At 39.9% G+C, this 18,117-nt stretch overlaps 1 protein-coding gene across 1 annotated transcript in view; it reads right to left on the bottom strand.

The window, feature by feature from the left end:
* Positions 1–18,117, bottom strand: part of CSMD1 (CUB and Sushi multiple domains 1) — a 666,897-nt gene that overhangs the window by 309,682 nt on the left and 339,098 nt on the right. Inside the window, exons 18-20 of the mRNA XM_011968609.1 lie at positions 14,062–14,200; positions 9,372–9,559; positions 4,755–4,949 (exon numbers count right to left, since the gene is read on the bottom strand). Coding sequence (XP_011823999.1) covers positions 4,755–4,949; positions 9,372–9,559; positions 14,062–14,200 — 522 coding nt within the window. The remainder of the gene's footprint in view (positions 1–4,754; positions 4,950–9,371; positions 9,560–14,061; positions 14,201–18,117) is intronic.

Raw genomic sequence — 18,117 nt, 5'->3', positions numbered from 1 at the left:
CCTGCCACCGCACCCGGCTAGATTTTTGTATAGAGACGGGGTTTCACCATGTTAGCCAGGATGGTCTCGATCTCCTGACCTCGTGATCTGCCCCTCTCGGCCTCCCAAAGTGCTGGGGTTACAGGCGTGAGCCACCGTGCCCGGCCTAATTCTTAATAATTGTTATGTCTGTGCTAATCTAAGAAACAGCCATGGTGCTTCTTACCTTAGGAATTTTATTTTAATACAACAACAGAGGAAAAATAAATAAATGTTTGTTATTTGGTAATTAACATATTAAACAGATTATTGCCTAAATGAATAAAGACATACAAGAGCATTCACTGCTAATGTTAACAAGAAGCTTGCTTATCCATCTGGCTAATTAGAATATATACATCTCATACATAAAGGCAACCACATAGAACCAAACTGAATACACAAAACTAGCAAACAGTCATTCTGACCCATGAAAGGGCTCTACCTTGTTTCAATTTCAGTTACAATTCTACAAAAAACTTCAATAAGCAAAATTTGTAGGTAACAGATGAATAACCAGGAAAAACATGACACCATGCATCTAAAACAAACTGGTCCAAAATGCACCAACGGCATCCCATGATGTAGGAACTATCAAAATATTTAAAGTGGAGCAAAAGGCCCCAAGGTTAACTGGCGATCTGAATAAATCACAGACACGGATTCATGCATAAAACATGCTGCTCTCCATGAGAGATCCAAGATGCACTACAGGAGAAGCCATCTCTGCTTTCCAGATTTCGAATACAAATTTTTATTTACAGGTAAATAGAATACTCCATATTGGGAAATGAGTGTTCCATGCGTTATGCTCTTTGATGACTGGTAAAATAAATTGTGCCTCACTCTGCAGATCTTCAGACATGGAAAGTGAAACAATCTCTGATTAAAAATTTGGTTTCATATATATAACCTATATATATAGGAATATATATAAGAATATGTATATATCCTATATATAGGAATATGTGAATATATATACATATATGTGTGTATATATGTATAATTCCTATATATGTGTGTATAAATTAATACACATGTCTGTATAGCGAGAGAATATATATAAAGTGTAGAAAAAGTATTTTTCCTATGGCTAATACTTTAGCCATGCTTTTTCTATGGCTAAAGTTTTATCACTTCCCATACATCCAACTGTAATTGAATTTAATATAAATTAAATGCCTTTTGTATTATTAGTTAACAAAAGTACAGGATTCATCATCTTTCCTCAATTTCGCTACCTACTTTTATCTCCCTCATACTAGACTCTATATAATTGCTAAAGATATCTGAAGTGGGGGAAAAAATACACCAAGGGATGCAAAAATCATTTTCTGGGATATAAGAAAGAAAATTAGAATTTTTACCCAAAATTATTATTATTTTTTCTTGAGATAGGGTCTTGCTCTGCTGCCCAGGCTGGAGTGCAGTGATCCAATCACAGCTCACGGTAACATCAACCTTCTGAGCTTAAGGGGTCCTCCCGCTACAGCCTCCCGAGTAGCTGGAACTCCACAGGTGCACCATCCTACCCAGCTCATTTTATTTTATTTTTATTTTTTATTGTTTTGTAGAGATGGGGTCTATGTTGCCCTGAGTAGTCTTGAACTCCTGGCCTCAAGCGATCCTCCTGCCTTAGTCTCTCAAAGTGCTGAGATTACAGGCATGAGCAGCTTTGTCTGGTCTCAAATTCCATCTTTTTAAATGTCTGCATTCATGTAGTAATTATGTGGTCTATAATACAACTGCTGAGAAGGTCAGTACCTGTAATGTGTTGCAGACATCGAGGTTGCATGCTCAATAGTTATATTGATTGGATGTCAAATCAAAAAGGTTTGAAGTCATTGCCCTTTGCTACGTCAAAATGGTTTTGGAAACCAGTTACATTCAGAATTAAGATTTACTAGTTTTGGGGAGCCTTATGCCTGTGGAATTTATCCTCCTAACATTTGTGACCTAGAGACTGGCATCGCTCTCAGCCTTGTGTATCTTGTCTGGAGTGACACAGACGGGAGGAGGTGAGGCGAGATCTGGTCACTCTGCAGGGCCCTCCTTTCAGTGCTGCCGTTGGCTCACAAGCCCGGCCTTGCCGGCACGGGCTACACCTCGCCCAGAAGGGAGGATCCTCAGGACCTTAGACAGCAAGTCACCGCCGGCCCCTGGCCAACTGCAAGAGCACATGGCAGGCACCCAGAACCACCGGCATGCACTGCCCAGGCTGCTCAGGATATAAGGGGCACCCAGGCTGGTGGCAAGAGAGGAGGGGGTGGAGGCGTGGCCCCTCCTGGGCCAGGACAGGGAAGGGTGGGTGCTGGGCGGAGACTTCCAGCTCCCTTGTGCCCACCTTCTCACCAAGTCACACCCACTTCTTAGCTTGGCTCCGTCCTGTTTTGGGGGCTGTGCAGGCATCAGGGAGACCTTAGTCCTGACTTGTAATGCTAGGTCAAAGGCTCTCTTTACCTCAAAGCCACTCTGGCTCACTGCCTCCCTCACCTATGAGCACGCTGAGTTCTATTTTAAGCTCCCAAGTGCTTCTTATTTTAGTTTTTAATAAACTTAGAAAAGATGGACTGTATAACTTTCCGTTTAGAAAAGTCTCCCAAAGCAAGTAACACAATGACTAAACTATCAGAATTTTTAATTAAACAGATGACTAGAAAGGACTGATGCATAACCTGGCCTCTAATCATGATTTTAAAACACAAAAATTAACTTTCTCCATCTGTCGATCTGTCACCCAGGCTAGAGTGCAGTGGCGGGATCTCGGTTCGCTGCAACCTTCACCTACTGGGCTCCAGTGATCCTCCTACCTCATCCTCCCAAGCAGCTGGGACTACAGGCATGAGTCACCACACCCAGCTAAGTTTTGTACTGCATTTTTGGGAGAGATGGGGTTTTGTCATGTTGCTCAGGCTGGTCTCAAACTCCTGAGTTCAAGAGATCCACTAGCCTTGGCCTCCCACAGTGCTGGGATTACAGGTGTGAGCCACCACACCTGGCGTAAGTTCTTACTCTGTGCCAGTCACTACTACTGCTGGGTCCAGACAAATACACTTCTTTAACTTAAAAGCTTGCAGGGTCTTAAGAGAATGGACTTAGAAACATAGAAATAGCAGAACATGTCAGGGAAGTAGGTTTTGTTTTATTTTGTTTTGTTTGTTTGATTTCAGTTTCTTATATACTTTTTTCTTTTCTTTCTTTTTTTTTTTTTTCCTTTTTTTTTTTTGAGATGGAGTTTCGCTCTTGTTGCCCAAGCTGGAGTGCAATGGCACAGTCTCGGCTTACCACAACCTCTGTCTCCCGGGTTCAAACGATACCCCTGCCTCAGCCTCCCAAGTAGCTGGGATTACAGGCACACGCCACCATGCCCGGCTAATTTTTTGTATTTTTAGTAGAAAGGGGGTTTCTCCATGTTAGCCAGGATAGTCTCGAACTCATGACCTCAGGTGATCCACCTACCTCAGCCTCCCAAAGCGCTGGGATTACAGGCATGAGCCACTGCGCCCAGCCTCTTGTATGGTAATATTTAAAATGCTTATTTGGCCTGAAGGTGCCAGTAGTATTGTTAGGCCATCTTGAGGAAAACATGTTTGTTTCATAGTTTATCAAACTAAACTGGTCTTTGAGTTCATCTTAAAATAACCCTAGAAATGAATGTCTCTGCAAAAACCATGAAGTTCTACCTTCTTCTTCTTCTTCTTTAAATACATACCATGCAAAATGTAAAGGGTACAAGTCATGAGTCCACAGCCTGAGGAGTGTTTGCCTGTGGAGACCCCCCTGAAACCACCACCTAGGTTAAGATACGTACTGTGGCCAGCGGCCAGGAAGTCTATCATCCCACTCTCCCCAGTTCACACCCACAGGGCAGCTGCTGTCTGACTTTATCACTGTAGGTTAGTTTTGTCTGTCCTTGAATGCTGATTCAATGATTTTACTAACTTAATTCCTAAGGAATTACAAACTATTGCTGTTTTGGGGGGAAATGACATATCCATTCAAATGTATGCATATTTGTTTTTTCTCTCTGTATATACAGATAGATAAATACATGTGTGTGTGTGTGTGTATTTTTTTGAAATGGAGTCTTGCTCTGTCACCCAGGCTGGAGTGCAGTGATGCAATCTCAGCTCACTGCAACCTCCACCTCCCGGGTTCAAGTGATTCTCCTGCCTCAGCCTACTGAGTAGCTGAGATCACAGGCACGCACCACCACGCCCAGTTAATTTTTGTATTTTTAGTAGAGACAGGGTTTCACCATGTTGGTTAGGCTGGTCTCGAACTCCTGACCTCATGATCCACTCGCCTCAGCCTCTCAAAGTGCTGGGATTACGGGCGTGAGCTACCGTGCCCGACCAGATGTCAGTATTTTATATATGGGGGAAGAGAGAGGGAGAGAGAGAGAGACAGAGAGAGAGACAAAAGTAACTAGGGAAGGCTAATTAGCACCTCTCATAAAGAACAGGTCTAGAACACACAAAAACAGAAGTGAAAAATGTCAAACTGTATGAGTGAAGGAAAAACATTGCTCCTCCCAGAAACCTATGAGAATGGCTAACACACTAGCTGCATTAAATAATCAATGAATGCCTGATATTCATTCCACACTAGCTCTCTAAGCAATCCTCACCACTGATTAGAGGAATACATGCTGAAATGTGAAACCATTTCTTCAATGAGATGCTGCATTTGAAAGGAAAGGTGTATTTCTAGAAAATACCCAAGCGTGCACTCACCATTACAGGAGGGCAGCACTTGGTCCCAGGAGGGTTTCCCATCAGCCCCAATCACACAGGTGATGGATGAGGGGTCAATAATCTTGTAGCCAGAGTCACACTGGTAAGTGATGGTGGAGCCAAGCTTGAAGTCTGTTCCAATTCTTGTCCCATTCATTATATTTCCTGGGTCAAAACAAGCTTCCCGTGGTTTCTCTGCAGAAGAAATGAATGTAATCTGCATGAGAACAGGAATTTTATTCTTGTTTGTGTATTTGTTTGTTGGGTTGGTTCTTTAATTGTGTTATTTAGGGCCCAGAACAGTGCCCTAAATAAGTAAGAAATGCTCAAAGAATATTGATTGATTGGCTAATGACCAAGTGAAACTATTAATTAAATAATAAATTCCTTTTAAATAAAATTATATTTCCATTTTAAAAACCACATTTTACCACAGCATTGAGATAAAATTACCTTCATCTACATAAAAAATGTAGTTCTACATTTTTATATATTTATGCTTTTTTGGCTATAGATTTTAGGGCTGAATCAAAGAAAAATTGACTAAAAAAATTGAGGTTCATTTTCTAACTTTTGTACATCAAACATTATTAACATAAAATCATGCCACACCTTTCAGAAAAGGCTGGAGAATTTGGCTTCTCAAAATCAAACAGTTTAATTCCTGAAAGTTAAGAGCACTTTCTTACACGAATAACAATAGACAAACTTAGAAGATGAAGATGGATGGTCGTTCTCATTCTTTTACTACCGTATTTCTGTTGTTAGTCTTAATAGAGTAAACATCAAACTTAACAGAAAAAAATATACTGACTGATAGACGATGGTCAAACATTGTGCCCTGGATGTACTAACAGCCAATAGTTCTACCTTAGTTATAATAATTGCTGAAATGTATTGAGGGCTTATTATGTACCAGACACTGAACTAGGTGTATTTCTGGTTTAATTCTAATCTCCACAACACCTCTGCCAGGAAAGGATGTTAAGAAAGTAAAACTCAAGGAAAGATAAGTCACTTCCACAGATATCCTGCAGAGACCTGCCCAATTCTGGGGCCCCTCAATTAGGCATTCACTTTTGGCTGCATTAAGTATTTCTTCTTCCCAAGTAAAAATACAAAACCTTTTCTCTTCAGAGTCATGTTGCTCTGCAGTCAATTTCAGTCATCTTCTGGTAGTCTTAATAGTTTTAATTTTCTATTTCAATAGACCATCTAAAGTATCTCTAAATGAAAAAGTGTATAACCCTATACTCTACCATCCTGCTAGAAATAGATAATATATAATGGAAGAGAAAAAGCAAAAACAAAAATGCTAAACTTTGGGAAGCTGGAGGAAGAAAAAGAGAACTGATTAACTGTATTGATTCAATATTTTCAATCATATTTTTAATAACCCATGTATCATCATCAACCAAACAGAGACGTCTTTGGTGATCACTGACTTAATCATTATATGCATTAGATAAATAATCTATTATAATAATGTGTTATATTTAATGAACTATATTTCTTATATATAATTTACATACTTTGATTAAATCTATATATAATATAGATTATATAAGTTTGTTCATTTGATTAAGAATTCGACATTAAATGACACATATATATTTTATGTATATTTCTTGTTTTGTGCCTTCGAACCAGTGCTCTCTAATTGCTTTACTGAAAAGCCACTTGGAGACTGAAAATGGTAGCGGACATGTTGATAATTCTTTGTAACTGCATTAAATCCCATATAGAACACAGAACATTAGCTTAAGGAAATACAGATAAAATAAGTAAACCTGTAGGTACTATAAAAGTTGCTCAATTTTTCTGATTTTTTATTCAATCATTCAACACAATGTATTGAGCATCTCGTGAATAGAAGCATTGGCCTTGTTCATAGTATTTTCCCCTATTGAAAATAAAAAATTTCCCAGTACACACCTATTAATATATGTCTGTTGCCCTTTTGTCCTTTTTGATCATTTTTTTGTTATAAATCTCTTTTAGTCTAGTTTCCCATTTGATTAAATATCACCTACACAACTTTCTTCTTTAAGCCACTAATTTTGATTTCTGATGGCAGGATTTTTTCCCAATGAACTGCATCTAATCTTTTAGTTCCATTACTTAGTTGTCACTTCAGGATGTTCAGTGATAAATCACTGGCACTTTTTGTGCTTACAATTTGCCAGGCTTTCTAACTAGATGACTTCATAGCAGGCTGTGTTTTGTGTTGTCCTTGTCCGTTCCACTTAAGCATACCTTTGAGCTTTCCTGCATCAGAAGCCTGGTAGATTGCCTTAGCCAGGACTTGCGAATTGTTGCACAGCACGACTCCCTGGTGCCCCTTCTATTTCCCATCATGCCTAAGAACTGGATCTGTCACCTGCTTTACTATCCACACCAGCACTTGCTCTGGGCTGGATGCAATGACATCAGTGCCCTAGGCTGGATACAATGGCATCACTGCTCCAGGCTGGAAGTAATGGCATCATTTCTCCAGGCTAGATGCAATGACATCAGTGTTGTAGGCTAAATGCAATGACATCACTGCTCCGGGCTGCATGCAATGGCATCATTCCTATTCTCTTTCCTGTGATTTTTATTTTTCACAGACTCCACTGGAGAACTTTTAAAACCTCAAGAGCTATAGCTCCCAGTTAGATGGCCATACTGGTTACCCAAACAAAAATTAAGGAAGTTCTTTCTTCATGTTATTTGCAAGGCCCTTCATACTTCATTCATTCATTGGCCCATTTATTCATGTGCCTTAGGATGCCGGGGAGAACGGAGTTGTTGCAGTGGGCAATGATCAAGTACATTCTCACATTTATATGAGGATTTGTTTTGTTTATTTACTTGCCTGTGTGATTTTTTTTTTCTTTCTTTTTTTTTTTTTTCGTGGGGGGCTATCATATAATAAGTAATGTCATGGTAAAATGCATTTTAGTGAATTCTTGTTAACACAGAAACTACCTTTTGATGTGGCAAAGGCTCAAAAGTACTATTTTCACCTATTCCTAAACATGATGGATACTATCTCAAAGGCATAGGATACTCTGATTGCTAAGTCGTATACTTTTAAAAATTGCACATTTTAGTAAATATCCCTAAGTTTGCAGATTTTTTTTTTTTTTTTTTTTTGAGATGGAGTCTCGCTCTGTCATTCAGGCTGGAGTGCAGTGGCCGGATCTCGGCTTACTGCAAGCTCCGCCTCCTGGGTTTACGCCATTCTCCTGCCTCAGCCTCCCCAGTAAGCTGGGACTACAGGCGCCCGCCACCGCGCCCGGCTAGTTTTTCTGTATTTTTTTTAGTAGAGACGGGGTTTCACCGTGTCAGCCAGGATGGTCTCGATCTCCTGACCTCGTGATCCGCCCGCCTCGGCCTCCCAAAGCGCTGGGATTACAGGCGTGAGCCACCGCGCCCGACCAAGTTTGCAGATTTTGATGTTTGGGAGCAGAGAGACCAATTGCCTACTTAAAACTATATGAACAGGTCTGGTAATGAGGTAAGGAACATAAAATATATTCTTTTTAAAAATATTTTTCATACGAACTGAACTCAAAGGTATAAATAAAAAAAAATATTTTCATTTTTTTAAAGAAAACCCTCGTTACTGTGAAGTGATATTTTGTTAAGTCCGCTTCCCTAATTCTTTGTAATACACCTTGTATTTTATTTTGTTCACATGAGAAATAAACTTGAAAAAATACACATTTATTTTGATGGACCCAATAGCAAAATGCTGAATTGAGGGTGGTTTTTTAGGTCAGTCTGTTTTCCTTGGATGTTAATGGCAGAGAATGGTTTATAGCAAATCAACGGTGAATCACTGATCTGAGGACCAAAGGAAAGAGCTCTGAGCAGCGTCAGAAACCTTGCCAAACCTGCCCGGGTGACCGAGGCAGGGAAGGGCACAGACATATTGACATGGAAAATGTTGAGATAAAATGAAATTATTTTTGGCTGGGCGCAGTGGCTCATGCCTATAATCCCAGCACTTTGGGAGGCCGAGGCAGGTGGATCACCTGAGGTCAGGAGATCGAGACCAGCCTGACCAATATGATGAAACCCTGTCTCTACTAAAAATTCAAAAATTAGCCGGGCGTGGTGGTGGGTGCCTGTAATCCCAGTTACTCAGGAGGCTGAGGCAGAATCTCTTGAATCTGGCAGGTGGAGCTTGCAATGAGCTGAGATCAAGCCATTGCCCTTCAGCCTGCGCAACAGGAGCAAAACTCTGTTTCCAAAAAAAAAAAAAAATAGTGATTTTCATGTACTTACATTTAATCATCTTGAAGAAACAAATTATAAGATGTTAAAACCCATCTTAAAATAATTACTAAATGTCATCAAACTCTTTATTTTACAAACCACAATTTATTTTTATATAGTCATGAATTTGGACAGTTAGTCCCCCTCTCTTTCTTCCTCCAGTTAAGGTAGAAATGCACCTCGGGAATATCTTCACTGGGGAGGGAGGAGACATGTATCTTCCCAGACGGAGGAGACACAGGTCAGCATTTGGGTATTAAACAGATAAGCAAGATGTTACAAAGCAACGCTTACAATAAAAACAGTCCCGATACAAGTCAATTCCCACTCCAATTCAGGCAGTCACAGTACCTTTAAATTCAATGGCGAACCCCGACAAGCCCACAGAGGCATCACTCCGAAACGCCAGAAAGAGGCTGTTTCCGCTACTCTCTATTCTTTCTGGGGCTTGAGCGCCCTGGTAACTCCCAATGAGAGGGCTGTTGGAATCCTCCCCTTCATAGATGTGTAGGAAGTCATAGCTGGGCTCCATGTTGAAACTAAAGAAAAGAATAGCAATTACATCATAGGGCGAATAGAGATTTACCTTATCTTCCAGAGTGGTAAGCCTTTGAGTGCACAAAGTGATTTTATTTGCTTTTGTCTAATAATTTTTCAATTAGGGCAATCCAAAAGTTAAATGTAATATGAATCAAAATATTAATAAAATAGCAATAAGTATAAAATATATCAATTATGACAAATCGTATTTTGCCTAATTACCATCATGTTCAATACAATATTATTTTGACCATAGCCAAAAGGAAATAAGTCATAATAGCAGAGTTACGCTATCCTTTCCCTGTACCCATTAATTTGCTAAATCAGATGCAGTTTAAAAGAACAGAGCTCAAAAGAGATACATTTCCACTGACCTTTTATCTTTATCTGAATATTTTTAGTTTTGAAAATATTGGAACTTTGAAAATATTGGAATTTGAAAATACTGGAATAGTCAGTAGAATTACTATCCTTAAAGTTTTTTTTTTTTTTTTTTTTTTAAACAAACAAACAACCTGTACATTATTTTTACTTAAAAAATGCAGTTGTTCCAGCCTGGGCAACATAATGAGATCCTGTTTGTACAAAAATACAAAAATTAGTGGAGTGTGGTGGTGAACACTCGTAGTCCTAGCTACTCAGGAAGCTGAGGCTGAAGGATCACCTGAGGCCAGGAGTTTGAGACTGCAGTGAGCTGTGACCACACCACTGCACCCATGTACTCCAGTCTGAGACAGAACAAGACCTTGTCCAAAAAAAAAAAAAAAAAAAAAGCCTCCACTTGCTTGGATGAATCAGCCAATATTAATGGTCCCTACAATGCACAGCGTAACCTTTCTCACATCATGTTTCACCATCACTGAATATCCCAGTTTCTTTCTCTCTCCCTTCCTTTCTTTTTCTCTCACTTTCTCCATTTTTCTCTATTTCTCTCTCCTCTAACATTAACATATAGTCAGTCCCCAAAGAGTGTAACAATTTAAACCCAAAGCTCTCAAGGGCTAGGCTGTATTTGCCATTGGTGATGTGTAGGCTGATAGTCTGTGAGCTTTAAAAGTATGCATACTCTAAGGGAAAGGCTGAACTTGGTTAAGATGTCTACGATCTTGATGTGAACAGAATAAATTGATAAAGTAGAAGTATTAAAACCATCCGTTGTGGCTGAGCGCGGTGGCTCACGCTTGTAATCTCAGCACTTTGGGAGGCTGAAGTGGGCGATCTCTGAGGTCAGGAGTTCGAGACCAGCCTGGCCAATGCGGTGAAACCCTGTCTCTACTAAAAATAAAAAAATTAGCTGAGCATGGTGTTGCGCGCCTCTAGTCCCAGCTGCTCAGGAGGTTGAGGCAGAAGAATCGCTTGAACCCAGGAGGCAGAGGTTCCAGTGAGTTGAGATCATGCCCCTGTACTTCAGCCTGGGCGACAGAGCAAGGCTCCATCTCAAAAACAAACAAACAAGCAAGCAAACCAACAAACCCATCCCTTGCAGCCACCCCTTCCCTCTTCTCTTCTCTATAGCAGGTTTTTCGTATGTGTCTTTAAAAAGCACTCAATTTATGAAGCTCCCACTTCCTTTCCTTTCTATTTGCAGAAATTTAGGACAACTGAGTCAGAGAAGGTCAGGGTTTTTGCTTGTTGGTTTGTTTGTTTTTGTAATCATTAAAATGTTCTAAGTGGCTCCATTTGATCTGGAGATTTGAATGATAAAACAGCAACAGAAGGTCCCTCCTGGAGGGGTCCACTGCACCATGAAGGGGACCAGAGGACGTGGGACCACCAGCATCAGTGCAACGCCCAGCCTGCATCACGCCGTCCTGTTTCGGGTCAAGGATACCCTCACTCCACATTCTGAATATATTTATTAAAGGAAATTTAGGAAGGTTTCTTAGTCTGTTTATTTGACAAGCTCATTGACGTCAGGAATGAAGAAGGAATAAAAGGTTGGAGTTACTAGGTATAGGGGCTAGCAGGAATGGTGTGGGTTAAGTAGAATTTTATTGGAATAATTACTGTATTTAGAGTGTTTGCAAGGATGTTATTAAAATCTGGTCATGCCATATCCCCAATATTTGGCTTAGTTAATTATCATTATTGGTAATTTATTCAACACTGCAAATACTACCAGACACAGGAAAACAATAAAACACTATATATCCCATCTGCTCTCCTTTTTTGCCTGTATCAAAATTCATGTGTAGAAGTCTGGAGTGAAATTTATAATTAATTATGGTTCCTTTGGTGAACTCCTTATTGCTACCTCTGCCAGCTGCACGTGTCTCTAAGCTCTAATAGCATGCCAAAGCCTGACTCAGTGTTTCAACCACATTTGATTTGAACCCCAATGTGTGAGCCCCACAGTCCACAGGGAAATTTGATGGAACATCCTCTTTCTAAAGACCCACAGCCCTGAATGAGCCTGGAAGCGCATATGTCCTTCAGGTCATTTGATTCTTTGCCTTTATCATTAGTAATGACAGACTCCCACTCTCCCACAAAAAGCACACCTGAATTTGCCATCATCCTGACAGTGCATCTTGGCCAGCCCTCATCAGCACCAGCCTCCTGTTTGGGAAGCTGGACATCCTCGTCCCTAAACAGGATTCTGGCCTCTCCCTCCTCACTACTTCCCAGGAAGATGTTCACTTGATCACATGCAAACTCCAGATCAGAGAAGTCACTGGTTTTCACTGATTTCTGAAGTTTCTGAGACATTGGGTCAGGTAATGAGTCATACAATCTATAGGTTGGGAGAGGCTTCGAGATTATCTGTTTCAAACTTCCAGAGGGGTGTATAAAACACAGTGAAAAAGTCCTTGCACAAAAATGCCTTAAATATGCATATCATCAAAAGAGTTGCACTTTACGGGAAGGAGGAAACTCTTACTAACAAGGTTCTGTGTTCACTTTCAATTATTTCTTTTCTTTTCTTTTCTTTTCTTTTCTTTTCTTTTCTTTCCCCTTCCTTCCTTCCTTCCTTCCTTCCTTCCTTCCTTCCTTCCTCCCTCCCTCCCTCCCTCCCTCCCTCCCTCTCTTTTCTTTTCTTTCTCTTCTTTCAGTCTTCCTGTCTTCCTTTCCTTTCCTTTTCTTTTCCTTTTTTTTTTTTTTAAGATAAGATCTTGCTCTGTTGCCCATACTAGACACTATCATAGCTCATTGCAGCCTCCACCTCCTGGGCTCCAGCAGTCCTCCTGTCTCAGCCTCTTGAGTAACCAGAACCACAGGCATACACAAGGACACCAGGACAATGTTTAAAATATTTTTGTAGTGACAGTCTTACTATGTTGCACAGGCTGGTCTCAAACTTCTGAACTCAAGTGCTCCCCATCTTGGCCTCCTGAAGTGCTGAGATTACAGGCATGAACCACCACACCTGGCTTCCATTGTTAATCCACTTATAATATCTTGAAACCAGAGGTGCCTCCTAATTTTAAGGAGGATGCTGCTAGAATTTAACATTAACAAAACCCACAAAGATATCTAAAAAATATAGCCAGTGAGTGTTCACTGGTTTTCTGTAATAGCTAAGAAACATTTGGTAAATTTGTGGCAGTTTAGTAAATTCAGGAAAAGATGATTATCAACCTACTTAAGATTCAGAATCACAGAAACGTAAAATTCTACTGACTCAGATCTCATCAGAGGGAGAAAGTGAGGGAACGTAAACACATTCAGGCCTTGAATATTGACATAAAGATTTCTAGAAAAGGAAACTGGCTCCATTGACAGATTAAAAACTCTAATCCCAGGTACTTGCCCTGGATAGCTGAAAGGTCAATAGGAAAGTCTACAAAATGACTCACCTTTGCAAATATCACATTCATTTAGTTCAAAAGTCAAAGTCTAAAGTTAGAAAAGATCTTTGGATTCAATAAAAAGTAATTATCATATACTATATCCTAATAATATAATTATTTAAAGAGTTTATTTTCATAAAATGGCCACAGTATTTGACCTTCCACCCTCCAGTTTAGTAAGAATAAGTTAGCATATTTTTAGGACTGAAATCTAGTAACTCAGACTTTACAGCAACCACATTTGGGGAAAGTTTCATTTTCAAGGCCCTATTAAGTCTTAATTATTGTAATGATATTAGCAGTGCTACCCTCAGGAAAGTCAGGATGTGCTGTGGAAAGGAATTCACTATCATGCATTGAGCACGACAGGAGGCATTGATGAGAAATTACACCAAGTGTCTCCATACCATATTTTTATTATTTTTATTGAACATTCTGTAAGTTAAGCCTTCTCATAGGGAGCACATTGTCTGCAAGATAAACAGTATTTAAAGATAATTCATGTGCATCTTCACATAAGTAGAATACTCCAAAGCAAAATAATGTATTCCCATTTATGTCATTTTGCAGCCTGGTGTAGTCTCCATTAGACACAAAATCTAGTGCTTACCTAGATATAACACTGGAGACTATGAGGTCATAAAAGAAGTAATTTTTAGGTATGGCATTAAAAATCCTACTAAAAAGAGGAGTTCTGCAAGAGACAGTACCTTTTGAATATCAAAGCAATGACAAAGTCCGGGTTCACTTTTACTCTCCAGTCACATTCCTTCCCAGGAGGATATGGTTGTGGGTAGTTGGGTGATAAAATAACACCTGCTGGGCCCGTCAGATTCCCTCCACAAGCAGCTGTCACAGAAAGAAAGTTACAGAGACAGAGTTAGGAGACAGAAGAATGCCTGCCAGTCAGTGTAGAATGAGACATCACAGAATTCTGTAAGAAAAAGAGCTTGTTCATCAGCATTTTTTCCCCATCAAAGAGATTGTGTGTTGGTTATCAATTATCCAGATAAAACTGTAAGACCCAGGAACCCTGTACATTTTTCATGTAATTGTTAATGAATTTTACATAACATTCCACCCCCTTTTCAAAGAGAATTCTGGCACATAAAATTTCTTTCCTATAATTTAAAATTTTCTCAATTAAACGAAAGATGACTTAATCCCTACACCTGCCAACGTGCACACATAGGAACAAACAGGAAAACACTTGAATAAAAAAATCCCATGGTCATCATTTTATGGCCGTGTTAATTCTTTTGCTATTTCTCATAGTTTATAAAATCATTGCCTATTTCTTCCTGAGTGCCTGCTTCATGTGGTACAGTGATCGTCCGGCTCCCGTTCACTGTTTTATCCCTGATGTCTAGGCGGTTTCTGGATCGGAATAAGTGTGCAGGAAACGGTTACTGGGTACATGAAAACATGGCCTTTCACATCTTCCCAGTCCTCTAGTGTATGGAAGGCTTGAATTCCTTTCCGCATGTTTCAAAGTGGCAAAGCAGACCCCAAAGGTTTAAGTGACCTCTAAGTATACGTATCAGTGAGGAGCTGAGTTGGAACATTACTGTCTGGAAATACCATTTGATCACAATGCTTGGTATATTATTAGAAAGAACCACTTTATAGGATAATAACAAATTTAGTTTGTGTTTGAAGTCATAAATTTTGAATTAAATGTGTTTACATTTATATTAGCAAGGCAGTAATTATGTAGCTCAATGTGATTAATAGGGAAGCCAATTTTTGTTCTTGAATTGGAAAGATTTTAGGATTGTTTTATAAGGTTTCTCCTAAACCTCTCATCTCAGGGAAGGTGTGAAAATACTGCAGAATTTATAAGTATACACATTTTAGATACATAATATGCTGCGTTTAAAAGTTGTTTATATCAAATATTGTGGTTTGTCACCAAGTTGTTTAAAGTGTGACTACCATTAAATCATAGTCTTCCCCTTAAGTTATATGTCTTATTTCATTCCCATTATTGCTCATATATGCATTAAAAAACATGTAGAAAAGAAAATGTCTTAATTGCTGATTTTTTCCCCTACACAAAAGAGATTTTGTTTTGTAAATAAGATGAAGGAAGATGAAGACCCATGCTTCACAATTTTCAGTAATGAGGGTGTCTTTAAATACTTACTTAACATTTCTGAAAACTTAATTTTTATAATAAGAAATACAACTAACTCCAGTAGTTTTTGTTATACTCTCACAGCCTAATTGAATGCAAACTCTGAATGCCACTGCAGAAAATATTTATAATAATAAATTCTACAGATATACGTTCAAGAGTAATATAATTTTTACAGAAAAAGATTAAAACTTGATTTTCCCCAGTACGCTTTTTAAAAAGAAAAGAATCGTGCAGAAGAAATTGTCCCCTCAGCTCCCACAGGCCAGTTCCTCTCAGAATCACCCTCAGCTCCCACAGGCCAGTTCCTCTCAGAATCACCCTCAGCTCTCACAGGCCAGTTCCTCTCAGAATCACCCTCAGCTCCCACAGGCCAGTTCCTCCTCAGAATCACCCTCAGCTCCCACAGGCCAGTTCCTCCTCAGAATCACCCTCAGCTCCCACAGGCCAGTTCCTCTCAGAATCACCCTCAGCTCCCACATCTCCTCAGAATCACCCTCAGCTCCCACAGGGCAGTTCCTCTCAGAATCACCCTCAGCTCCCATAGAGCACGGTCTCCTCAGAATCACCCTCAGCTCCCACAGGGCAGTGTCTCCTCAGAATCCCCCTCAGCTCTCACAGGGCAGTGCCTCCTCCGAATCATGCTGCTGACAGCGTGGAGAAGTGCTTGCGTGGACCGATGAGGGAGGAGAGCTGATGCAGACAAAGAAGGTACCTGAAAGTCTAGAAGATTCTGCTCCACGCAGGTTTTGAAAGATGAAAAATGACAGATTCAGGGCACTGTCTACAGGGTGCTACCAGCAGGAATAGTTCACGGATATGATTCAAATATTGATTTAAAAGACACACAGGGGAAACCCTGTCTTAGTCACATAGGTCCCAGGAGGCACTTTCAAACGAGGTGATTTAAAAGCTGAAAGTGGAATTAAGGAGTGCTGCCTGGCCTTGTTTGGTCTCTCGTTTGGTCTGGTATTCTTCATGTTCGTTTTCTTAGGTTTTAATTATCTTGCAAAATATTTTGGAAAGGATTAGAATAGCAAAAAATGCAACTCAGAGATGCTAGGAAATTCTCCAGAAGGAATAAATGTAGAGATAAAATCCACCTATTCTTTTCAACCCACCAACCCCTCATTCAAAACCTTTAGCCACTATGCTAAATAGCAAACATACATATGTAGCAGCTCCTTCACCATCAGGGTTTGAAGCTATGGTCCTTAATGAGACCCATCTACATTTCTGCATTAAAACATGTGAATGTTCACACCATTGGGTGCGATACATATTTTCTAAATAGACACCTTTATGTCAGGACAGTCTGTTGTCCCTAAATGAATTTCTGCAAACCTAGGGTACATTTTGGCTTTTCAGATTGTTTTGCAATTTGGACTTGGGGAAAAGCAATTGCAGGCTATATAAGAAAATGAAGACTTTTTAGGGATACTTTACTCAGAATAAGGAAGTTGAAGCCGAACACGGTGGCTCATGCTTGTAATCCCAGCACTTTGGGAGGCCTAGGTGGGTGGATCATCTGAGGGCAGGAGTTCGAGACCAGCCTGGCTAACATGGCAAAACCTCACCTCTACTAAAAATACAAAAAATAGCTGGGCTTAGTGGCGCACACCTATAATCCCAGCTACTCAGGAGGTTGAGGCAGGAGAATCGCTTGAACCTGGGAGTGGAGGCTGCAGTGAGCCAAGATCCCACCACTGCACTCTAGGCCTAGGTGACAGAGCAAGGCCCTGTCTCAAAAAAAAAAAAAAAAAAAAAAAAGTCATTAATGTCCTTTCGTCTACAGAATTCTCCTTCTAGACTAAGTCAAAAAGCTAAACAGAAGAGCCTTTATGGTAGGAGTCATTTCGGATGTAACAATAACAGCAAAAAAAAGTGAGGCATCCACGCAACACTCAAGAAAAAGCAACCGCAAACGGCAGGTGTTGAAAATAAATGTTGTCACACACAACAGGTGAGAGGTTAAGATATTTTATGAAAGAGAAAGAAAGAGAGATAGCCAGTAATGAGTAAATATACACTGATAATGAAAAGGAAAAAAGTAAGTTAGCTGATCAATCAGGAAAGAACAAATTCAAACAGCCAACAAGCATATGAAAAAAAAAGTTCGACCTTATTATTAATTTAAAATGCCAATTAAAACAAGACATCATCACTCTTTGCCTTAAGATCTATCATGTGTGGTGTGTTCTCTGAGTCAGAGAAAATATTAATAAATATTTATGGCTGATGGCAAGGTAAATCTGTGTGACTGCTCTGAAAGTGATTTTAAAAATGGGCCAGGCGCAATGGCTCACACCTGTAATCCCAGCACTTTGGAAGTCCGAGGCAGGCAGATCACAAGGTCAGGAGTTTGAGACCAGCCTGGCCAACATAGTGAAAACCCATCTCTACTAAAAATATTAAAAAAATTAGCCGGGCGTGGCAGTGGGTGCCTGTAATCCCACCTACGTGGGAGGCTGAGGCAGGAGAATTGCTTGAACCTGGAAGGTGGAGGTTGCAATGAGCTGAAATCATGCCACTGCACTCCAGCCTCAGCGACAGAGAGAGACTCCACCTCAAAAACAAAATGAAACAAAAACATGTTTAAAAAGTCCTAGAAATATGCAAGTTTGTAGAA

This window comes from Mandrillus leucophaeus, unplaced genomic scaffold (assembly GCF_000951045.1).
Source record: "Mandrillus leucophaeus isolate KB7577 unplaced genomic scaffold, Mleu.le_1.0 Scaffold85, whole genome shotgun sequence".
Taxonomy (NCBI): Eukaryota; Metazoa; Chordata; class Mammalia; order Primates; family Cercopithecidae; genus Mandrillus; species Mandrillus leucophaeus.
Note: the sequence above shows the minus strand (reverse complement) of the source record. Positions and strands in the feature narration are given on the sequence as shown.